Here is a 25,316-nt window from a genome sequence, read left to right on the forward strand (position 1 = left end):
TTTTCATTTTATTATCCCTCTCCTGATTAAAATTCCATCAAAACACATGTGCTTTATAAAGCTTCTAAGGTCCACTAAATTGTTCTGTGAGTAAAAAGAGTATTTGCCTCCTATTTGAGAGTGTTACAGAGTTAGTCCATTGGCGATAGCACAGTCACAATTGGATCCAACATGGGTCATTAGACACACTGTGCTAATGAGTACTTAGACATTTGGTGGTCAAGTGAAGTCATGTAAATGAAGCCTAGAAGAGTCAATATTTTTTAATTTCCGAGAGATATATTTTGTCACCTTAAAATTCCCTTGTGATAGGAGAGTCTCTACCAACAATAACTACCCTTTTCTTAAAACAGATCTTTTCTTTTCCTCCCTGTTTACAGGTAAGTTCATGTTTTTGTTTTATGGATGACATTTTCCATTCCAGCGCAAATTGTGTGAAGATAATGGAGGAATAGTGTTGGAAGGTATTTGGTTGTCATATTTCAATGGTCATCATTCGCCATTTCTACATTACTGGGCCATTAAGATAAACGGGCCATTAGGTTCAAAATGCTGTAGGGTCAGTTTCTTCTTTCTAAATAATTAGCTTCATTTTAATTTTAATCACAACCATCTTGGTTATCCTCTGATGTTGTTATTTTCACTTTTCCCAGTAAAATTGTTATTAAAAGCATAATTCCTACCTCTCTGTGGTGAAGGGAAAATATTGGCAAATTGTTTCAATTGCTCATATGACTGTTTAGTCAATGTCCTTCTGCACTCTGTGGGACTCAGGTCAGCTGGGAAAGGGCTAGGACCTGACTGCCATCCACTCTTGTCTGTTCCAACAGCCACCGAACTCTCAGCCCCTCTCCTGGCAGAGAATGTTGAAGAATCACTGCCAATGCATCAAGGTAGGAAGTGATTTCTTGCTGAAGTTCAACTGGTAGTTCTTATTGGGTACAAATATTCCTTTTAGTTTTAAGACAATCTTGTTTTTCATTCTAATTACTGGGTTAAATTTGGAAGGGAGAATAGATTATATATTCTGTACATAGTTGGGCCTAGTTATAAATGGACCATCTAAAGCAAGAAGATGGCCTCAAATTCCTCTAGTGACTAGCTTGCTGTCATTGTGGGGCATTCCAAAAAGCCAGTATCACCTACAGTGTCTTCAGAACAATCAAGTCATGACAGCCTGTTAAGTCCTAAGGGCTGTGTTTTACCAGGGATTTATTTCACTTTTTGTAATTAAAACCTGTCATATTTGTTTTTTGAAAAGTATTAAGTAGGGGGCTGGGAAGGTGGCTCAGTGGTAGAGCGCTTGCCTTGCATGCATGAGGCCCTGGGCTCGATTCCTCATTACCACATAAGCAAAAAGAAAAAAAAAGCCGGAAGTGGCACTGTGGCTCAAGTGGTAGAGCGCTAGCCTTGAGCTGAAGAGCTGAGGGACAGCGCCCAGGCCCAGAGTTTAGACCCCACGACCGGACCCAAAAAAATAATAATAATAAATGAAAAGTATTAAGTAGGTTATTTAAAGGTTATTGATTGTAATTGAATAAGAAATATTTCAATTTATTTATATCAATAGGTGATGGAAGCTCAGTAACCATATTATCAGGTAAGAAAAAACTTTTTGTTATCTCCCCCTAGATATGACATGACTTTCAGACATTATGGTCGCAAGAAAGTGATAGGAACCATAGTTTGTATTTTAATCCTGTTCTTTTCCTGGGCCAGTGGTATGCAGGGTTATATTCTCTTACCTATCCAAATTCAGGAGAGAAGTAAATGACAGTACATGCTTAGTTAGCCCTCCAGGTGACTTCATAACCTAACCATAATAAGTGAATGTGTATGGAAATGATTTCTAGGGTCTTGCTACAATAGATGAACTATTGGCTTAAAAGAGAGAAGGAGAAGCAGGAGGAGAAGGAGAAGAAGGAAGAGGAGGAGGAAGAGGAGGAGGAGGAGGAAAAGGAGGAGGAAGAAGAGGAAGAGGAGGAGGAAGAGGAGGAGGAAGAGGATACAAGAATAAGAAGAAATAGAAGAAGAAATGGAAGAAGAGGAAGAGGAGGAGGAGAAATAAAAGAAGGATAAGAGAACAAGAACAAGAAGAAATAGAAGAAGAAATGGAAGAGGAGGAGGAGGAGGAAGAGGAAGAAGAGGAAGAAGAAGAAGAGGAGGAAGTGTAGGAGAAGAGGAGGAAGAGGAGAAATAGAAGAAGGATACAAGAACAAGAAGAAATAGAAGAAGAAATGGAAGAAGAATAGGCGGTGGAGAAAAAATAAAAGGATAGGAGAATAATAAGAAGAAATAGAAGAAGAAGAGGAGGAGGTGGAGGAGGAGGAGTAGGAAGAGGAGGAGGAGGAGGAGGAGGAGGAGGAGGAGAAATAGAAAAAGGATAGGAGAACAAGAACAAAAAGAAATAGAAGAAATAGAAGAAGAAATGGAAGAGGAGAAGGAGACTTTCATTGAAAAATAATATTTTGAATGTGACTTTCATAGTTGTCCTTAGGCTTTCATTTGCTCAGCTTTGAAAATATTCAAACTGTCAATTTTGTAAATAACATGTTTTGAATTTTCTTTGGAGGAAGAGTCATTCACTCACACATAGTATTGTTATGAGTTTCCATTGATGCTATTACAAACAACATAACCTCATGGCTTAAACAGCATAGATTTATTTCCTCACAGTTCTGAAGGTCAGAAGTCCAAAGTGGGTCTCACTTAGATAACAGCAAGGGGTGCATCAGGCTACCTTCATTCTGGCAGCTCTAGGAAAGAAGACTCTGCCATTTTTAAGGAAATGGAATGACTTGGAAAAAATTATATAAAGTGAAGTAAGCCAGACCCAATGAAACAGAGGTTGCATGACTTCCCTCATTTGTAATAAATAGAACATGTCTATATATCTACAAGTAAACCCAATGGTTAGTAAAAGACAAAAATTTACTCTTGGACATGATTAATTAAACAGGACTCTAAACATTTACATGGTGAGACCAAAGGAGGATATTCTTAGGAGAGGCTCACAAAGACTCAATAGCTATATGCGTGTGATTATATAAAACGATGCTTATTGGAATGAACTCCAAGAAATTGAAACAAGAGGTTTTTCTTTTAATTGTGCTGTTTGTGGTATTCTTTTTTCTTTTCCTTTTGTCTTCTGTTTTATCCCTTTTGTCACTGTTTTTGATTTCTGTCTTCTTTGTCTTGTATATAAGTTTATCCAGTTTGAGGAGGGGAAGGGGAAGCACAGAAACAGTGGGACAAAGGGTGAACTAATTCAGCAGTGATCCCCACCAGACACTGGTGACCCAGGGGAAAAACTGAAGAAAATGAGGGGGGGGGGTGCTCTGTCCAAAAAGAAATGGACTCATTGCCTGAGTTATGTAGCTGTAACCCCTCTGTACATCACCTTTACAATTTAAAAAAAAAAAAAAAGAAAGGAAAGGAAGACTCTGTTTCTTTACCTTGTCAGTATTTTGAGGCGATTTGCACTCCTGGCCCATACCCTCTGTCTTCAGAGCCAGAAGCGTAGAGCTTGATGTCTTTGAGGAACAAGACAGTATTCTGCCACTGCAGTTGCATATGTGGTACTGTCAGAAGCTCAGAATGGACACCACTCTCAAGACACACATTGACATAGGATGCCTAAATAGCAAGTTGAGAGAAGGAAGGTGAGCTAGAAGAAAGGCTGCACATGCCACATTAATGGTAAAAGCTGACCAAAGGACTCCCCATCTAACTACTGTAATGTCTACCAGTGCCACACCTCCAGATAGGAAGTGCCTACCATAGAAAGATAGGTAATAAAACAAGCAGAGGACTAAAATAAGCATAACAAATGAAGGTCCAGGTCACTGGGCCAGCTCTCAGGGAGAATATTAAGATCTAAAGCACACAACTCACACCACAAAACACCAAATACCTGTACATGGACTTTGAGTCTGGCAAAGACAAAATAGGGAACATTGAGTTCATTGGAAATGAACATCGGTGACTAAGAGATGGGGTAACACTTACGTATGTAGTGGTTACTTTGGAATTGCGACAAAATTGTATCTTGCAAAAGCCCAGGGTGTCCTTAGGTGGTCACACACCATGGAGTGCTTTGAGAAGTTGTAGACCATTAACAGGTGTTTCTTTTTTTGGTCGTGGGGCCTGAACTCTGGGCCTGGGCGCTGTCCCTCAGCTCTTCAGCTCAAGGCTAGCGCTCTACCACTTGAGCCACAGTGCCACTTCCGGCTTTTTTCTTTTTGCTTATGTGGTGCTGAGGAATCGAACCCAGGGCCTCAGGCATGCGAGGTGAGCGCTCTACCACTGAGCCACCTTCCCAACCCCTGACAGGTGTTTCTTTATTGCAGTTCTCCCTGCTGCTGTCTCAACTCGGCTCTCTCCCCTAACTGCTGTACATTCAGGTAAGACCCAAGCACTCCGACTCCTGAGCTCACTGCCACCTTCACTGAGCACCAATAATGCTTAATTTAGGGTTAATTGGAGGGAAGAAAATGGACCTTGGATGGTCAACCCCAACATCAACATTGGCTCTGTGATTTCACACACACAAAAATAATGGTAATTCAAGACCGCTCATGTTATATCCTTTTAGAAATGCAAAGAATAAGAAGAAAAGAGGTTGTGTGTATGTGTGTTTGTGTGTGCATGCACGTGTGTGTATGCACATGTATGTGTGTCAGAGAAAGGAAAGTTATCAAAGGATCATCTAGTATCTTTTAAACCTAAGAAATAAAGTATAGAACTGCCTGATGTCTGGAAGCTGTCCACCATGGTGAGAGTTATTTCTCCTAGCCGGTGAGCCCCATGGAGAGGGAATGATTCTTCCTAGTGTCCATCCCTGGTGGCCACCCACATTGTGATTATGTCCTTTCCCATTTTATCATCCTGCTTGTCATCTTCAGTCTTCCATCATCTATGACAACTGACATTTTAGTTACACCATCATGTAATGAATAATCTGACAAGGTATATGATCATCTTTAATAAATCTTTAAAATTTTGATGTCAAACATTATGGCCCACTTAAACCTGTAAACCAAATACTTGAGCAAAGAACCCAGCCTAGGCCATATAGTAAAAGTGTGTCTCAAAAAAAAGTGCTAGCGGGGCTGGAAAAGTGGCTCAGTGGTAGAGCACTTGCCTTGCATGCCTGAGGCCCTGGGTTCGATTCCTCAGCACCACATAAGCAAAAAGAAAAAAAATGTTCTTACTACCTACATAAAAGGGATGCTAAGCAATGTTTAGAAGAGATGACATATTCATTCTTTTGATTATAGCTATGTACCACAGATGTATGCACATGTCCAAATGCATCAAGTTATATACACTACATATGTGCATGTTTTAGTATATCAACTATACCTCATGTTTTAGAATAGTTTTTTAAAGTCAGTACTATAAAAAGGATTCTTTAATTGCTCAATAGTATTTTATGTTGATCACATATTAAGTCATAATATTTCAAGTGTAACAAGTAACACATATCTCTTCACCCTTTTAAAATGTGGTTACCAGGGAATCTTAAATTACCTTTGTTGCTCCAGCCTAATTTCCATTAAGCAGCACTGCCTAATACCCTTTCCATTGCTATTTCAATGCTTTGTGTAGTTTCTCTTATCTGAGTCTTGCAACATGTAGAGGAGGAAGCACCTAGAATTTCTTTTCCAGATAAGGAAACATAGGTTCTGATAAGTTAAAAATTGTCTTCAAGGTCAGTTGAATGATAACACCAGCGATCTTGAATGGTTCTAAGCCACAGTAAAGTCCTATTAGCTACTAATAACTACAAGAAGACTGAGCATGCTGCCTATTCAGAAATGGAGGATTCCTGTGAGATAGGAGAAGCTAGGAGTAGAATGAGTTCATCTCTGAGCTGACCATGCATTTCAATTTTTGGCATTTCTCCTAATGCTCTTGGCCTTCGGGGCAGCTGCAGTTCTTTACCTGCTCACATTTTCCAGCTCTTTCTCCTCTCGGACAGGCCTGAATCCACTCATTTTCCTGATGACTTCATAAGACACAGAATCCCAAAAATGTCTGCTTGACTCCTCTAGGCTGGGTACTCAAGGCTTGTTAAATGAACAAAAATGTCAAGGAAACATCAAATAAATGAAGACCTGGCTGTTTTCAGTTTATATTCTTATGCTCACTTTCACACAGAGAGAGAGAGAGAGAGCAAACCCACTTAAACACTGGGTTCTCATTTCTAAATGACTAAATAAGAATAGATTGGAAATCTAAGTGGAAGACTCCATTCATTTGGCAATATGATACTTAGAATGACTCCTGGATGATTGGACCCCTATTCTCTACTACCTTTAGCTTTGGGCCGGAGCCACAAGATTGTGTCTCAGGACCATAAGTCAAGGGGAGGAATGAAGGGTTAAAGTTTTGAGGCAGTGACCACTTGTTGCTTGTTTAAACTAAACCTAACATCAGCAAATTCTGTCTAGCAGATCAACACGTGGTGGTAATCCAAACACCTGGTTGGTTGGGTGCCTATATAACCCCTGCAAATCCTTAGCTCGGGGGCTCTCCTCCTGGGCTCCGCTGTGTTGGAGTGTAGGATGAGGCCCGAGCTGCAGCCCATCTAAATAAAACCTTAAAACAGCTGTAAAGGCTGACTCTTGGTGGTCTTCTTGGTGGGGGTCCTGCGACCTAGGCACAACACTCCTAATGCTCTTGGCCTTTGGGGCAGCTGCAGTTCTTTACCTGACCACATTTTCCAGCTCTTTCTCCTCTCGGACAGGTCTGAATCCACTCGTTTTCCTGATGACTTCATAAGACACAGAATCCCAAAATGTCTGTTTGACTCCTCTAGGCTGGGTACTCAAGACTTGTTAAATGAACAAAAATGTCAAGGAAACATCAAATAAATGAAGACCTTCTGGCTGTTTTCAGTTTATGTTCTTATGTTCACTTTCAAACATTAGAGAGAGAGAGAGAGAGAGAGAGAGAGAGAGAGAGAGAGAGAGAGAGAGAGAGAGAGAGAGAGAGAGCGCAAACCTACTTAAACACTGGGTTCTCATTTCTAAATGACTAAATAAGAGTAGATTGGAAGTCTAAGTGGAAGACTCCATTCATTTGGCAATATGATGCTTAGAATGACTCCTGGACACTAGGATTGGACCCCCATTCTCTACTAACTCAACCCCGTGACCCTAACTATGTTTCTTTACATCTTTATGCTTTGATTACCTCACCTGAGAAATGGCACAAGTACTTATTTCAGGAGTTGTACAGGTGCCTCTATTGTATTCTGACTTCCACTCCTTCAGACAGCTCATCTGTCTCTATGAATTTACTTACTCTGGATATTGCATTGAAAATGGCACCACACTATATGCAATGTCTGGCACGCTGTTTCAAAAGTGCTAGTTCCTTTGGAGAGTCTCTTTTTTAAATGTGCTTGTACGAACATCTTGAGTTGTTTTCCAGGAGAAGGCGCGTCCTTCTCTTTCTATTCAATAGTAAATCAGGAGTAACTTTCCTTGTGTTGTTTCTCCATCAGCTCTCTCAACTTCCACCAACTCAGAAGATGTTAACCACAGAATGAAGTCATCAGGTAAGTCAATGTGCCTTGTGATATATTGCATGGGCCACATGTTAACCCCACAGAGAAGAGGAGTTGATATTTGGGAAGAGGGGAAACGTCCCTGCTGAACAACATAGAGAGAATGTGTGAGGCTCAATGTCACCTGTGCTGCCAGCTTTAACACCAAAGGCAAAGGTGTCATCATGCTCATCACATGTCCTGGGCATACATCAGCATGCTTGGCACATCATGGGCACTGCACAAATAGTCACTGAATGAATGAAAGGACATGCAAATAGTGCATTGTGGAAAGGGCATTTGGCCCCTTGGGGTGCAGCTTCAGTCTTGGCCAATGTATTAGTCAATCAGCTTTCTAATGATGTGATACTACCTGAGAAAAAGCAACATAAGAGTAGGAAATACAGTTGGGAACAGATGGCCCATGCCTGTAATCCTAGCTATTTAGGAGGCTGAGATCTAAGGATCGCAGTTTGAAGCCAGATAGGCAAGAAAGTCTGTGAGACTCTTATCTCCAATTGGCCACCAATTGGAGGTCTTCATTTATCTGATGTTTCCTTGACATTTTTGTTCATTTAACAAGCCTTGAGTACCCAGCCTAGATGAGTCAAGCAGACATTTTTGGGATTCTGTGTCTTATGAAGTCATCAGGAAAACGAGTGGCTCAAATGGTAGAGTGTTAGCTTTGAGCAAAAAAGAACAAAAAACAAAACAAAAGCCCCCACAAAATCAGCTCAGGAACAGTGCCTGGGCCCTGAGTTCAAGCCCCAGGATCATCATCCCACACACACAAAAAGGAGTAGGACATACTCATTTTAGTTCATGATTTCAAAAGTGTTAGTCCATAATCACTGGGCTCTGTTGTTTCTGTGCTTTGGTAAGGCAGCATATATGATAGGATCAATCTGTTTCCACCATGATTCTCAGGAAACAGAGAAAGAAAAAGAGGGAAGGGGTGCGGGGTGCCCTTACAGGGCAAAATCACAGAGATCTACTCCTCCAGCTAGACTTCCTTAAATTTCCACAGTCACCCAATAGTGCTCTCAGATGAATCCATTCGTGAGATCAGAGCCCTCTTGAGCGCATCCGTTTCCCAATGCCCACCTCCAAACACTGCTGCAGTGACCCATCACCTTCAGGGGACATTACAGATCCAGATTATAATAGCCAGGAATAATCCTTCTTGACAGGGAGTCATGGTGGCAGATCCCCCAGCGCAGCAGCACTCTGGAAGATGCCAGTGTCCTATTTGTACTATTCTCCTTATTCCCAAACAAATTTTTAGCAAACTAATAAAGTCAGATGCTTCTAACAGACATTATTTACATTTTAGTTTCAACAGAGAACAAAAAGTTACCAACTGTCTTATCAGGCAAGACTGGTGACTTCTCCGTTAGCCCCTGGGTATGCAGCCTCTCCGTCAGGTGGGATGAGCTGAGCTGGACCACTCGCTAGGCTGTGTGATGACCTTGGCAGAGTGATCAAGGACAATTAGCATCTTTATGACTGAAGGGTTGTTCAGTTTTTGGTCCAATTCTTCAATGACTCATCTTACTGCTACAGAACCTGGAATTAATTCAGAATTAAAAGGGAAGAAAGGCACTTAGAAAGGTTCTGTCAGACTTCTGAAGTTGACACCATCCTCCTCATAAATCTGTCAGCACCTTTGGCTCAATTTTAGGCATATTATTCAACAACAAATCCAAGTCTTCATTTCATTTGTGAGCTAAAGAGAAAAAAATGTTTAGCAACAATTTTTCCTTCAAAAAGAGCAATCTGCAGTGCTTCAAATCTGTTAAGTTCAGTAAAAGCTATATTTTTGAAAAATTTATGAACCAATAGATACTTCTAGAATCTCTTATACCCAAAACAAATGCAGAACATGTTTCAAAAAGATGATCTTTCCTGCTGAATTAATGCACTAAGATTCTAGGATCTCTACCCAAAATAATCTGGTATGGTAAGACCAGGAACCAAAATGTCTTTCTTTTCTCTCTCTCTCTCTCTCTAAATCCTTTACTTCCTTCTCATATGTCAATCCTGTCTCACTTTCAACCTTATCTTCTGTACCTTCAGCCCAATTTCAACCTTATCTTCTATATTAAGGATTGAATGAGCTCTAATAAATAGAATCAGTAAAAGAACGCTATAAAAATTAAGTGTGATCCAGTGCTATATAAAATTTATAGTGCTAACTACAGTTAAAATGTCAGTTAACATCTGTTTAAAAGATTTTTCTCTGCTTTTCTTACTGAAACACAGTATTTCCCATACCAGTACACTCACAGTGAAATCCTCTTGAATGAATCATAAACTACTGGATAAAAATGGTCCTTGGTTTGATTGTAAAATGTATTCTCCCGAAATCTTTTTACTGAGGGACAGATAACCCTAATCAGCTTTTTAAAACTCAACTCCATAAATTAGAGTATTGGCATTCTTTGTGGAATTTCTGTATAGGACTTTCGTATCGAAGTGCATTTAAACTGTTTGGTTAGATAATGACAACGATGACATAAAAGAAGAAGAGGCCCAGCAGTTCATTATGACTGTGTGGCCAGTCCAGATATTCAGGTTTAGGGGTAACTGAGCTGGTAGCTCTTGGCTAGCTGCAAATTGAGTCCTTTGCAGATGTGTCCCAGGTCAGTCTCAGAAAAGAGACTTCCGGATCTGACCTCTATTCCTGTATCATTCCAGGCCTACCCATGGCTGACTCACTATCTGCCATCGGCAGAGGCCGTTCGCCAAAGCTCAGATCCCCAGGTAAGCAGCTTTCCCTAGGAACCCGCTAGGTCCTTGTGAACCACAAGGATCAGTCTTTAGAGTTGCATTTCCTAGAATGTTACATAATGTAATCAGTATATAGCATTTTATATTCAGATCCTTTGCTCAGCACAATGTAATTCCATGCATAAGATATGCATTCCTTTTTATGGCTCAGCAGTACTCCTCTGTACAGATGTATCATTTGTTTATCCATTTATAACTTAATGGACATTGAATTTGTTCCTGACATTTATTATTAAAAATAAACCTACTGGGCTGGGAAGGTGGCTCAGTGGTTGAGTGCTTGCCTTGCATGCATAAGGCCCTGGGTTCAATTCTTCAGCACCACATAAGCATAAAAAGCCAGAGGTAGTACTATGGCTCAAATAGTAGAGTGATAGCCTTGAGCTGAAGAGCTGAGGGACAGTGCCCAGGCCCAGAGTTCAGGCCTCATGACCAAAAAAATAAATAAATAAACCTGCTGGACATTCATAACAAGTTGCAAATGATTTTTCGATATGTCTTTCCATTTGTCATTCCCACTGACAATATATAAGAGTTATAGTTGTTCTGAATCCATGTCAACACTTAAAATTGTCTATTTTAGTTTTGGGCCACTGTTACATCTCTACTAATGAGAAAGTGATGCTTCTTTATGGCTTTAATTTATATTTTTCTTTTTCCTTCTTCATTATTTTCTATAAAACTTCTTTATTGTTATTATAAAGGTGATTTACTGTTACATAAGTAAGGAAAAGAGTACAGTTCTTTTTAGACAATGTCACCTCTTCCTTCGCTTTGTCCCAGTTTTTCCTTCCTGTCTCTACCCACAAGTTGTATAGTTCATTTTCATCATAGTGTCTAGTGAGAACCACTGCTTCATTTGTTCGCCCTTTGTCCCTGTATTTTTCTAAAGACCAATGATTTTCCAGCCCTCATCCCTACTGCTGAGCCTGAAGAGGCCGCTGTGGTACGCACACACCCAGATTGTTCAAATCTTTGGGTCCTATGGGTCAGGATGGTTATTTTCTGAAAGTGTGTTAGCAGTCCTTCATGATATCCAGAAGCATGGAGCTAAGCAGGATCAGAAAGTTAATAAAAGAGGAATAAGACACTTATTTCATCATTTGGAGTTCTTTAAAAATTCCTTTTCTTAGCTGGATATGGTGGCACACAACTCTAATCCCAGCACTCAGGAGGCAGGGACAGGACAATAATGAGACCCCATTGTAAAAAAAAAAAAAAAAGACAAGTTATTGATCAGTGATGATTGTCAGAAAATTCTCATAGTACAAACTGATTCATGGTCTTAGAAACAATGGAAGTAGTTAAACAGGAAACACTGGCTAGATGGGTGCTTTTTGTAGGCAGAGGTAAGCCTTTCCCTTTAGACACACAGAAGCACAGGAGTTTTGGGCAGCTTCGTTATGAGCTCCGCTTCACGTTGCAGACCTAGAAGCCAGAAGGGGAAGGCAGTGCATTCCCCAGGGATGAAGGAGTAAGATGGTAGAAAGGGCAGAAGGACACGGGGGGAGGTTCTTTCTTCTGTGTCCTTCTGTTAGGACCCCAGCAGCACAGGTTTCCTTGAATGGGAGCAAACGTGATCCAAGAAAGAGAGGCAAGGAAATCCTGGTTGGTAGCATTCACAGTGAGGTCTCCTCATTATATCCGAGCAGGAGACCTCCTGCTAAAGCAAATTAAATATTTTTATATATCCAGGATAATTCTACAGATCAAAGGGTGGTCAACCATAAAGCAATAGATTCCTCTTCCCCCAGATAAAAAGTTTAAATGAGTGAATTGGATTTTTTCCTGCCTCGCACTCAACCAACCATTTTAGCCAACTACTGCTTGAGAGCCTAGTTACTTAGCACAACCGAATCCCATATTCAAGAACCCTAAGATAGTTTGTTTAATGTTTCAAGAGATTTTTTTTTTCTGTCAGTCATGGGGCCTGAACTCTGGGCCTGGGCACTGTTCCTCAGCTCTTCAGCTCAAGGCGAGCGCTCTACCACTTGAGCCACAGCGCCACTTCCAGCTTTTTCTGTTTATGTGGTGCTGAGGAATCAAACTCAGAGGCAAGCTCTCTTCCACTGAGCCACCTTCCCAGCCCTCAAGATTTATTTAAAAGAGAGAGAGAGAGAAAAGAGAAAAGGCAGTGGCTAGAATCCAATGTGAGTGCTGCACTGCATAGGTAGCATGGAAAATTCACAAACATATGTGGAATAGAGGCTTGGTAGTTTAACCAGATGTAGTGTCTCTATGTGGGGAATTCTGAGACGTACCTAAGAAAGAATGGGCATGGTACCAAAGACATTCCAACTTGGGTTAAATAGGCATTTGAGTATACTAAAACAGAGAGAGCTCATCTCCACGTAAATAGCCTGCTCACTTCTGCTGTGAGTCTCACTTCACACAGCCTTCCCTGTCATAGCTGGACCCTTCTGAAAAACCATGGGTCTTGTTCTGAAACTCCTGTTGAGTGGAGCTCAATTTCCTTCAGGAAGCCCTGCTATAAAAGCAGGTGACGGGCTGGCTCAGTGGTAGAGTGCTTGCCTTACATGCATGAGGCCCTGGGTTCGATTCCTCAGTACCACATAAGTGGAAAAATGCCAGAAGTGGTACTGTGGCTCAAGTGGTAGAGCGCCAGCCTTGAGCTGAAGAGTTTTGAGGTATAGTGTCCAGGCCCAGAGTTCAGGCCCCATGACCAACATGTGTGACATGGCTGTCCACACAAAGTATCCACTGTAAAATTCCCAGAGCATTTCTTATGCTCAGGTTGCTCACCCTGCACTTGCTCATCTGATTTATAAACCTCTTGATTGGGGGAGATGTTTGAACATTCACCTCCTTTTACCCAGAGAACAAACCAAGTGCCTTGCAGGTAGTAGGCATTCAGTGGTTTTCTTTGAATAACAGATCTTAATACTGACGGCAACCAAAAAAAAAAACCTACAAAAATTGTGATTGTTTTTAAAGCACGTTTTGTCATTGTAAAAATCTTCCTAGACAGATTGTGACACACTTCAATATTCACCAAAGGCAGCATAGAAAATCTCAATGCCCTTTGAAATTTACTATCTTTGCTTCTTGTTGGTGACAAGTAGACTTGATGCCAATAGCTAACAGCTCTGTCACATCAAGCTATAACCCCTATTTGTCCAGAGACTGAAGAAAACCTCTCTGCCGCCAGGCAGAGGCCAGGCCTCAGTGTCCCCTCCCTCTGTGTCCCCAGGAGCCTGGCTGGAGGTGAGGCTGGTGAATGGCACAGGGAAGTGCTCAGGTCGTGTGGAGGTCCTCTTCCAGGACACGTGGGGGACGGTGTGCAGTGACCTCTGGGACCTTACCGAGGCCACCGTAGTGTGCCGCCAGCTGCAATGTGGCCAGGCAGTGTCCGCCCCCAGGGGGGCCCACTTTGGAGCAGGCTCTGGGAAGATCCTGCTGGATGATGTGCAGTGTGTGGGCATGGAAAGTCACCTGGGGCAGTGCAAGCATGGAGAGCAGGCCGAGCCCAACTGTGGGCACCTGGAGGATGCCGGAGTCATCTGTGCAGGTGAGGGGCTGACTGGCATTCCTCAGCCCACTGCAGAAATATCGCTCTCAGGCCCCCATACACAATGCGTGCCAGAGATGGCCTAATACATGGGAGTAGATTCTCTCCATTGACTGTGAGGTGCAGGTCTTTAACCGCATCTCCATCAAGGAGAGTTAACTTCCCTTTGCTGCCCAGATGAAGTAATTGTGAATATGTCTATGGAACTTGACTGAGGACCTAGGAACACCTCTTCCTCTTCTGCCCACTTATCTTGCCAGCTGTTCACCTGAGCTCCTCAAAGGCAGTGCACTGTATAACTGTGCCCGCAGTGTTCTCCATATTTGTATATGTGTACAGAATATTTTGATGGTGTTCAACACCTCCATACTGCCTCCTTCTGCTCTCTCCACTCCCACTGGTACCCACTCTTAAATCAACATACAGTCAGGATACTATCTAGATTCTTACCATAGACCTTCAACATATGGCACTGGGCTTTCTGGGTATCAAAGGAAGAGAGAAAGACAATTAGAGACAAGATGGGGCATCCAGTTGCCAGAAGGAGGGCAAGTCAGTGTCGCAGAGATACCAGCAGCTTCTCTAGTCCGGGGGCTGAGTGGCATCTGCTTAGGGTAGAGGCAGGGCCAAGTCACCCGCTATGACCATTTTTTATGTCCTCTCTTTTTGAAATTCGAAGCAGTCCTCCAGGTCTTATTAAATATGATATAGCATCATCAGTGCCTACCCCAAGGAAGGCAGGGATGAAACCCTCAAAGCACATCTTGGGAATTCTGGGCTCCAAGAACGCACAGGGTGATTTTTTAGGTACTTGTTAAGATGTAGAAAACTCTTGGATCTAAAGTCATCCTGGATCTGAAACTCTGAGGAGAGGCCCTAAAGTCTGTGTCTCCAACAAGTTCCACAAATTGAGGCGTTTAGGACCCCTTGATTTAGGACCGAGTGCATGTTTGAGACTACTCTACCTGGTTGGTGAGACTAATATGCTCTTTCTTTCTCTGTATGTTGCTGAAACCATCTTCCCAACCCATATAGGTACAAATTCTCCAAAAAATCTACCACTAGGTAAGATAAACTATATATTTTTAAGACATAACAAGAATCACTTTGGCATGGGACAAATAGGAAATGATTTCCTCAAAATCAATATGCATATATCATTATTAAGTTAGCTAATTCTTGGGTACATAAAACCAGCAACTTACTTTGTATGTCTCTGTGTTCATGAACATCTTCACTTGCATGAGTGAAAGCCTAAACCAGTCAACAAAGTTGTTTTGTGGAGGTTATGTTTGAAGAGTAGGCTTATAAGAATTTATTATATTCTTTCTGCTTATTTTATTCAATTCGTCTATGAGGAATATGTGCCACTTTTGCAACTCAAATAATGCAGTTATCAACCCTAACGAGAGAAAGACTTGTCTTGTGTGCTTGCCAGGATATGGCCTCCTAGATTTGCAGACTGAAAGACTGTCTACCTCATGCCAAACTGAAGATTTGTCAGTCCTGAAGACTTGTCAGGAATCAAAACACACTTGGTCTTTTTTTCCATGGGGTTCACTCCTTAGCAGAAGAAACAGATATGACATGTGACCACCCCAGTTTTATGATATTAGGCTCTCATCCGGCCATGATTTCTTTTCTTGATCACATGTGTACCTGACAGGGTGGAGGTGTTAGGTGAAAAGAGCCCCTAACCTGCAGGAATCAATTCTTGATCAAATGGCCTGGGCCAGATGAATGACATTGACTCTCCATCTTCCCATCATTATAGCAGGTTCACTGGAACCCATGTTTCTACAATATTATGCTTTTGATGTTTTGTTGCTAACAAGAAGACAACAGACACCTGGAATGATTGGATGTGAAATATGTTGGAACCAAAAAGTAGAGGTCTAGACCTTAGAATAGACATTAAATAGAGCATTTCCTCAGCATTCTATGAGAACATTCCAAAATGCAGTCAAGTTTGACACATATAACAATATCTAGATTCTACTTAAATTGCTAAATATGCATCTATCTACCTTATTTTTATTGAAGCTTGATTTAAGATCCCCACCTGTCATATATTAAGATACAATTTGGTGGGTGTTGGTAACTGTGCAAAGTTGTATGGCTATTTCCATGATTATGGCAAGGTTTCCTCATCCATTTCATAGTTGGCCCTTTCTCTCTGTAGATCATCTTGTGAGTTTCTCTACTTTGTCCAGGTAAAGTCATGATAGTGACATGTGAAGGCAGATGGCAGCCTTGTACAGCAAGTCCCAGGGGGCCATTTACCCATGAGTTTTGTTTTTCCTAGAGAACTTGTGTGTGTCAGTTTGTCAACAAGCAATAATATCATGTTCTGCTCTAAATAATGATCTTGAGGATATGAGGTCACTAGTTTCAGAATTCAGGGTCATCATTTTTCCTACTAAATCCTCAAAAGGAGGTAGACACCATCTGGCTGCTACCATATCTCCTCTCTCATGAGTTGTGACAATTCCCTGATGACTGTATTTCAGAACTCCAAAAGAACCTGTCTCCCACATCTTCTGTGCTATCAGCGGCTGAACACTCACCTTCTACTGCACTGCCAGGTAGGGCTGGGTCTTTGTGTATTATAACTTGGGAATGGTTGGTTCATTGGACAACAGTGGCTGAATGAGTGGATTATTTGGGATGTGCAGTGAACAAAGCAGACCTTCGCGTAAGCTAAATCCCCTGGGGCTTTGCAGCAGCCTGGGGAACAGTGAATGGAGAGTGCAGGTACTGTGGGTGCCCCAAAGAGGGTCTCCTTCCAGACCCAACCAGTCAGCCAAAAAGAAACAAAGTCTAACCCAAGATCTGAAGTGTGAGGATATAGGCAAATGTACACAGAGAGACAGACTTCCTAAAGGCTACAGGGTGAGGGACATTAGTCTACTTGTCAGATTAGACCCTACGGCCGATAGCCACATAGTCAGTGAAGAGAGAAGTGGTTCGAGTGATCTAGAATGAGTCATATTTAGGGCATTCAGCCTCAAGTAGGATCTTACGTTCCCTTAATTTAGTGGTACAGCTATAAATCGCAGAAGAAGAACAGAATGCAACTGTCACAGCCCCAGACATTGAGAGAATCCTTGTGGCCGAAGTGCCCAGCCGGTGCTGCGGGTCCTAGCTTTTGTCCATTGCCTTGGGAATGTGAGTTTTCACCAAAGGTGCCATCATTGGCGCAGTAACTTTTAGTTGTCTGTATTACATGCACAGCTGAAGACTGTCTGGCCTAGGACAGCCTCCGTCACCTGGCTGTCGCCTGAGTGACAGGTCCTCCATCACCCAGTAGACTAGCTTAAGTTCATCCAGGTGATGCTGTCAGAGGCCCTAGGGAGAGAATTGCAATCTGAGCAGCCTCACAGATCCTCACTGAAGGGGTAGCTGCACAGTGTGTCTGCCATATTGTCACAGCCAACATGGTCCAAAGGCCCCCAGCCCTGCATCAATGGGTGGGGAAAGAAACGCAGCCTCTCAGCGGGAAGGCCTCAATGTCTCACTGCAAAGAGCAAGGGCAGGGAGGAAAACGGTTGCCATTTCTCTAATCAGCTCATGATAGGCCAGTGATCTCACAATAGTATATGGACAAGGAAGATACCATAGGCTTCTTAGGGCAGACATGCTGGGGGAATGGCGCAAGCTCCACTGGGAGGACTCTAACCAAGAGTAGGGTAAAGAGCAGAAAGTCTGCCATCGGCAGTCAGAGGGAAAAGCTGCCTCTCACTGGTCCCCTTGCTCTTGTCCAGGAGGCCCGGCCCCTGTGCGGCTGGTGGGCACCCACGCACGTTGTGCAGGTCGTGTGGAGCTTTTTTACCAAGGAGTCTGGGGGACCGTGTGCGATGACCTCTGGGACCTTCCACAAGCACATGTCATCTGCAGGCAGCTGGGGTGTGGCTCGGCCATTTCTGCCCTTGGTGAAGCCCACTTTGGGGAAGGTTCTGGAAAGATCGTCCTGGACAATGTGCACTGCCAGGGACACGAGGAGCACCTGGAGGAATGTGCCCACATTGGGCTGTTCTCCCACAACTGTGATCATGGCGAAGACGCCAGTGTGGTCTGTTCAGGTAAAGCCCTGCCCCCATCCCAGGCAGAGGCCAGCTTCTGCTCCTCTGGGGCAGCATCCACCACACATCGGTGAGAAAGCCTGGGTTACTCACTCACCGAGACTGCTCTCGTTTCTCACACTGTAGATGCTGACTATCCCATGGACGACCTCCAAGGTAGGAGAGGCGACATGGATAAGTGTGGAAATTGTTCTGCTGGTAAGTACATGTGTCTCACTCTCCAAGCAAATGGAATGGCTGAGTGAGGCCTGGCTGTCCAGCTGGAGGTGCAGAAACCATCTGTCTCGGCCTTGCTGGCTACCTCTCCACCTGCTCCCCTGTGCCTCACACAAACAGGAACCCGATCTTCAGTTTCTCAGACCTCTCCCTAGCGCCTTTGTTCTGCCCCTTCTGAGGTGTGCAGAGAGACAGTGCGCAATGGATGCAGAGGAGGTGGTTAAGATGGGAGGTTTTAAGGGGGCCTCCAGTCCAGCAGTGACTAGCCAATGAAATAGATCTGATCGTTTTTGAGTACATCGTTTTAAGAAATGGCAGCTGATATTGTGTCAGAATCATGTACGCAGAGGGTCCAGCTGGGGAACACTTAACTGGGAAAATTGAAGCAAGATTTTACTCACTAGGGAGCAATCAGAGGGACAGGTCTGGCTTAGATTCAGTTTCCAGCCCTTTTCTAACAAGCTCATGCCAATGATAGAAGTCTCCAATGATATAAGAACTTCATTCATGGTCTTACCACAATTCCACATTTGCAGTACTTTATAAACTAATTTGTATCCCTACTAGATTCTAAAAGACATCCATAGAATGATCACTAGTAAAGTATCTTTAGGAAAGACATGTGAATTATAAAAGTAGTAGCCAGAACAAAGAAAAACCTGAAATTTAAACTATTCTCTGAATTTAGACAAACCTCAATGTGGAGGAATTATCACCAACTCATCTGGAGCAATTAGGAATCCCCCCAAAAATGAAATGCATGACAACATAACCTGTGTGTGGGAAATCCAGGCAAATGCATCTGATCACATACTGCTGGCGTTTCCACATCTTAAGTAAGTGTGAATTACATTACTTACATAAGTCATGTGGTTTAAAACTCCAGCCCACTGGTTGATTCTCATAAGCAAAGCAGTCCTTAGTGCATGCTGAACTTTTTATTTGGAAATAACTATGCACACATAGGCAATTAAAAGAGCTATACAGAGTCCTGGGTATCCCTCACCTAACTTCCCCTGTGGGTGGCATGCTTATACCTGTAGAATAATATCAAAGCCAGGATGCTGACATTGGTGTGGAACTAATAGCTAGACTTCAGAGTTTATGCAATTTGCTTCTGATGATTACATGTTCTTATTTGAATGTGAGTATGTATGAGTGTGTAGCTCCATACTATTTTATACCATTTCTAGATGTACATGAATACTGTCACAGTTCAGACTCAGAACTGTTCCTTTAGCCCTTTGTATTCACAAGCTGCTGTTCTCTGTCCCCTAAAGATAGTCTGTGTTCTACTCTCCCTTTCTCAGAGATCAAGGCCTGAGGGTGTGATGATGAGATTGTGATGTTAAGTATATACTTAGTGAGGCTTGAATGCTTGGGCACTGTCCCTGTGCTCTTCAGCTCAAGACCAGTGCTGTACCACTTGAGCCACAGCACCACTTTGAGTTTTCTAGTGATTTATTGGAGATAAGAGTCTCATGGACTTTCCTGCCTGGGCTGGCTTTGAATGGTGATCCTCAGATCTCAGCCACCTGAGTAGCTAGGGTTACAGGCATGAGCCACTGGTGCCTGGCTTATACTTAGCTTTTAAGAACACTCTAAACTGTTTCCCAAACGGATGACCATTTCCCATTTCCACCAGCAATGTAGAGATCCAGTCTCTCTACATCCTACCTAGCATCTAATATTACTTTTTTGTGTTAGTTGATGATATACTAAACCTATACGTTTTGTTAGACTTCTATATAGGTATCTTGTCTCTATTTGTGTGGTGGTGGTTGAATATAAACGATGTTTTCAGTTTTATTTCTACACATTTGTTGCTCGTGAATAGAAATATGGTTAATTTTTATATCTCCATGAAATTTTAATTAAAAGGAAACTCACCTTCTAGGCTTTGGAATGGGACTGTGTGTGTGTGTGTGTGTGTGTGTGTGTGTGTGTGTGTAAAAGAGAGAGGAAGAGAAGGAAACAGTGACAGAGAGAGAGAGAGAGAGAGAGAGAGAGAGAGAGAGAGAGAGAGAGAGAGAGAGAGAGAGAGAGAGAGAGAGAGAGAGAGAGAAAGAGAGAGACTTAACCCTTAAGGAAAATCCAAATTACTTTTTACTCTTAAGTCTGCTCAACTAAAAGCTAGTTTGGATGTGGAACTAACTTGTTTCCGGCACTGGAGGATCACAACAGCTGAACAGACCACAAGCTTCTCTTCCGCAAAGCAAGCTGAGCACATTTGGAACCTGCTGACCTCCAGGGGGCGGACTGCCAAATACGTCAATGGATTGTTTGGATCCTGGGGTCAACTCCCATTGCAAGGTCTAGGAGAAACCCATCAGCTTGTCCTGCATTCCATTCACTACCACCACCTAGAACAACAACAGCCACAACCACCACACATGGCAAATGACCTTGATTAGTCTGCTCTTGTCACAGGCTGTGGTACCCTGGGGGCCCATCTGCTCCTGGGGGGTTGGCAGCGAAGCTCTTACTGCAGCCCCCTCTTGGCTGAAGTTAAGATTGTGCCTCTGTAGGTCAGTAGCGCTCAGAGAGGAAAAGATTAAAAAAAAAAAAAAAAAGATAAAGAATCCTCCTGGTCTTCCCTGCTCTCTCCAGCGTCCTTATAGTGTGGAAATAGATCTGTTCTCACAGCACACCTCCTTGCCCTTACGTCGGGGAGACTAAGAAGCCTGTTGGGTGTTTGCTTTCCCAGCCTCGACTGTACCAATGAGTACTTTGAAGTCCTGGATGGCCCCCCCTCCTCTACGAAGTCCCTGGGGAGGACCTGCTCTGGCTACTACCTCACCTTCTCATCCTCCTCCAACTTAATGACCCTTGTGTACTTCCGAAGCTTCAACAACATAGGGAAAGTTTTTATGGCTTACTATTATTCTGCAGCCAAAGGTAAGTGGGTGGCGAGGAGCCGCGGCTCTGCACTGTTCCCTGGCTACCCTCACTTGCTCTGTGACCTTGAACAAGTGACTCGATCCTCTCCTGGCCTCAAGTTCCTCTTAGGTGACCCTTATTTCCTAGGCTTGTTGTCATGATTCCATTCAGTGATACAAGGAATCACTTAGCAAGGGGATGGTACATCCTATTATGTGCTTGGCAATTGGCAGCTATATCATGGACTTTTTGGTTTTACATGAACATCTCATTGGAATCAGCTTGCCAGGATCTATTTTGAATCTAGTCTAAGGGTGTTTTAGGGTCTCACAAGGAGAATGTGTGGTCCTGGTTGAGAGATGCCTGAGCAAAACAGAGAGAGAGTTCTAAAAATGCATATGGCACAACTAGAGGACACATAGAATGTACTAGACTGATAAAAGCCAGTAGAACAAGAGGATACATCAGCATTTGCTAAATTAGCTTATTAATGCATCTCAGCAAAAGACATTGGAAGGAAAGAGGGGCAGTAATACAGATTACAAGAACTAAGAAAAAACACCAGGAGAAATCTGCATTAGCTATCACTTTATGGCCTGGTAGGCTGTGGGTAGAGAAATGGAGAAAGCACAAAAGGTCAAGGACAGTATAAACCAAGAGATGGAAGGTAGAGGTATGGTTGAAGTGTGTATAATCAAGTTCCTAAGAACAGGAATGGTTACACGATCCAAATACTCAAATAAAACATGATGTGGATTGAATGTCTGCTATATGCCAGGCAGCAGTGTAAGTTCCCTGAATATGTTATCCTGACACAATGGTTCTCCCTCTTTAGCAGATGGAAAAGCTGGAGCTCAAGAGCTTCAGTATTTATTTGGGGCCCTAGACTAGTAACCAACATGATGTACAGGCAGAGTTCATAGAATTAATGATGTCTTCCATTTCATTCATCCGAAACACTCTTCAGAATGGTCTCCAGTGTGTTTGGTGAACTCCAGGGTAACTCACAGAGCAAGCTGGGGACACATGCTATAAAAAGAGGCGCCTCTGAGTCACCAAGTGGATTTGGAAAATCACCATAATGGTTATCAGCCACTGATGCAGTTTCCTTGTATTTGCAGGGGCAGTGTTCTCCACCCCAAGTCTGATCAGTGAGTCAACCTTCACGTTGTTACTTAATCCTCATTCACTCCTGGTGCTTTAGCTCTTCTTTTTCCCTATATCAACTACCATACTGAGAGACTATTTGCAGAGTCTTTGCACAAGTACAATGCACATTTACATTGGAACCAACAGTCAGGTTTCTGGTTTTTTGGCAATTGTCTATTTGATTTTATAATCCCATGTGCCTCATCAGTTACTACACACATAGGGAAATGAGAAAGCAGAAGCCAGCATAAAGATGCCATTTTCCTCTGCAGGACTGTGAATGTTTGTGCTTTCACATATATTGGTACAATTTAAATCTTCTTGTATTTTTAGTGACTGGTCAGAAAAGTAGAATAGCATTTCCATTGGACTACACATTCCTGAGAAACAGGACTCACCTCCAAAACCTTGATTTGGGATGTTACTTACCACACGGATAAGGGGGAGAAAGAATCAGCTCACACCTGGGCACTGAAGGAAGACAGATCTCAGAAAGCTGCCATTCAACTTGCCCCAGTCCCCACGTCTTCCTCATTTTCAATATGCTTTATCTATACATGGGTATACAAAGGGATTGCCATATTTGTCATTTATCAACATGTCCGTTTATGAGTATAGCACATCTTGATCAGGGCTGTCCCTTCCCTCCTTCCACCCCCCCCAGTCAAATCGTTTACCACTTCCTTTTTCATATATGTACATTGAGTATTTTGACTATATTCATCCATTCATCCACCCATCACCCACTGACAACCCCACCATTCAAAATACAGCACAACCTTCTGATTCTCATGTTTTTAGACTCTCTTAATTATTCAAAGGGCTGACACTATGGAGCTTCATTCCTGCACTATAGCCACGTGTATGATTTGGTCATGTATTATGCATATGCCCCTGGGCATATTTCCTGAGAGGTTGTATTTTTGGCCTTTGTCTTTCTGGGCCTAGTTTGCTTCAGATCAGTATATTTTTTTTCAGATCCATCGTTTCCTGAAAATGGCATAAATTTTTTCTTCTTGCTGGCTGAATAAGATTTCATTATATAGATATAAATAGATATATATGATGTAATATATTGTAATATATATTAGGATATTATATAATTATATATCATCATAATATATGATATAATATAAAATAAACAATACTATACAGCATAATATATAAAATGAAGTTATACATATGATATATGTCACACTTTATTGATCCATTCATCCATTGTAGGGCATCTGGGCTGGCTCCATAGTTTGGCTATTGTTAATAGTGTTGCAACGAATATAGATGTGCTTTTATTGTATCTTGCCTTTCAAACTTTCGGAGATGTTCAGGAGTGGTATGGCTGGATCACAGGGTAGTTCTATGCTTAGTTTACTGAGGAATCTTTGTACTGATTTCCATGGTGGTTGCACTAATAGACATCATCACCAACAGTATAATAGGATTCCTTTTTCTCTGAATCCTCACCAGCATCTGTTGCTGTTTAGATTCCTGATGATGGCCATTTTGACTGGAGTGAAATGGAATCTCAAGGTTGTTTTGATTTCCATTTCCTTGCGGCCAGGGATGTTGAGCATTTCTTCATCTACTTATTGGCCATTTGACCTTCTTCTGACGAGTGTCTATTTTGCTCTTTTGCCCATTTATTGTTATGTTATTGAGTTCTTCAGGATTTCAGCTTTTTAAGCTCCTCGCATAATCTACTTATTAGACCCTGGTCAAATATACTGTTGGCAAAGATATTCTCCCATATTACCTGCTTCCTTTTTAGCATATTGTCCATTTCCTTCACTGTGCAGAAGCTTTTAACTTGATGCAACCCCATTTGTTGATTTTCTTATTTGCTGAGCCTATGAAATTCTATTAAGGAGGTTCCTGCATCTGCCAATAAGCTGTAATGTTTCCCTTGCTTCTTCCTGTAGTAATTTCAAGGTTTTGGGTCTTACCTTAAGGTCTTTGATCCACTTTGCATCGACATGGGGACAGGGTAAGAGATCATAAGGGTCTAGCTTCAATCTTGTGCATGTGGAGATTTGCATCTCCCAGCAACATTTGTTGCAGAAACTATCCTTTATCCAATGTATATTTGGGGTTCCTTTGTCAAATAGCAGTCGGCTGTAGACCTATGAGTTCATTTCTGGTTCTTCTAATCTGTTCTATGGACTCTGGATCTGTTTCTGTGACAGCAATAAGCTGTTTTTGTTGTTATTATAGCTTTAAGGACAATTTGAAATCTAGTATTATAGTACCATCAGTATTGCTTTTTGTTTTTTGGGGGGTTTTTGTACCTAGAATTGCTTTGGCTATTTGAGGCCTTTTGTATTTCCACAACAATGTTAAAATTGCTTTTTCTGTCTCCATAAGGAATGACATCAGGGTTTTGAAGGGTATTGCATTAAATTTGTAGACTTCCAAGGACAAGTCCTCCTTTTTATTCTTATGCAAGATTTTTTTGTCTCCACAGCCATCCCAACGACAACGTCCAGGCCTGTAACAACAAAACCAAGTAAGCCCGGAAATGCACTCATCCATGTATCAAATGTCCCTTCCTCTTGGCATCTGTAACTGCACCAGCTCCATATGTAGAAAATTTTTCACTTTGCATCTATGCAAGCTTTATGGCCATTCAAAATTTTAGATTCTTCTGTCTTTAGCATCCTTAAGAGGATAAACTGACAGAGAAAAATAATGCAGGACCTCTGGACTCTGAGGACTAACGTATAGATCTTCTAGTTACCAGATGTGGGAATTGGGGTGAATCAACTTTGCTTCTCCAGCTTTCAGATCCTTTATGGATAAGATTGGCACAATATGTACTCTGCTGTTTATCCCACTGGGTTATCATCAAGTTAAAGGCAACAGCACACACATAGGAAAGTGCTTTACAAGCATCACAAAGCATTGCAAATTACTTACGTTTTCTCTGCATTTGTTGAAACAGACTGGCCACCAACCTCTGACAAAGTAGGTAGATGGTGGGTAGGCTAACTGCTATTGGCAATGCTAATGAATGATCAGATTCCAGCTGGAAGTTGACCTGTGAATGACTGTACTACTTTCTCTCTCAAATAGTAGTATAGGAGGGTGTGGCTTAGCCAGCTCTCGAAGAGTACCATGC

General features: G+C 42.2%; 2 protein-coding genes across 2 annotated transcripts in view; both read left to right on the forward strand.

The window, feature by feature from the left end:
• LOC138803855 (scavenger receptor cysteine-rich domain-containing protein DMBT1-like) overlaps positions 1–25,316 on the forward strand; it is a 202,241-nt gene that overhangs the window by 135,026 nt on the left and 41,899 nt on the right. Inside the window, 2 exon segments of the mRNA XM_069987925.1 lie at positions 13,560–13,604; positions 17,687–18,040. Coding sequence (XP_069844026.1) covers positions 13,560–13,604; positions 17,687–18,040 — 399 coding nt within the window.
• LOC138803849 (putative DMBT1-like protein) lies at positions 18,089–24,763 on the forward strand. Its single transcript, XM_069987920.1, has 5 exons — positions 18,089–18,154; positions 18,861–19,008; positions 20,880–21,070; positions 22,174–22,203; positions 24,663–24,763. The coding sequence occupies exons 1-5, from the start codon at positions 18,097–18,099 to the stop codon at positions 24,761–24,763; spliced, it is 528 nt and encodes a 175-aa protein (XP_069844021.1). The 5' UTR covers positions 18,089–18,096.

The sequence above is a fragment of the Dipodomys merriami genome, unplaced genomic scaffold, assembly GCF_024711535.1.
Source record: "Dipodomys merriami isolate MVZ:Mamm:240054 unplaced genomic scaffold, mDipMer1.0.p SCAF_35, whole genome shotgun sequence".
Lineage (NCBI taxonomy): Eukaryota > Metazoa > Chordata > Mammalia > Rodentia > Heteromyidae > Dipodomys > Dipodomys merriami.

Bases quoted from the DNA above. Each gene is read 5' to 3' on its own strand.
- LOC138803849 (XM_069987920.1), top strand. From the start codon at position 18,097: ATGGACGACCTCCAAGGTAGGAGAGGCGACATGGATAAGTGTGGAAAT. The intron at 18,155-18,860 runs GTAAGTACATGT...CTCTGAATTTAG, and splicing joins GTGTGGAAATTGTTCTGCTG to ACAAACCTCAATGTGGAGGA. The intron at 21,071-22,173 runs GTAAGTGGGTGG...TTGTATTTGCAG, and splicing joins CTATTATTCTGCAGCCAAAG to GGGCAGTGTTCTCCACCCCA.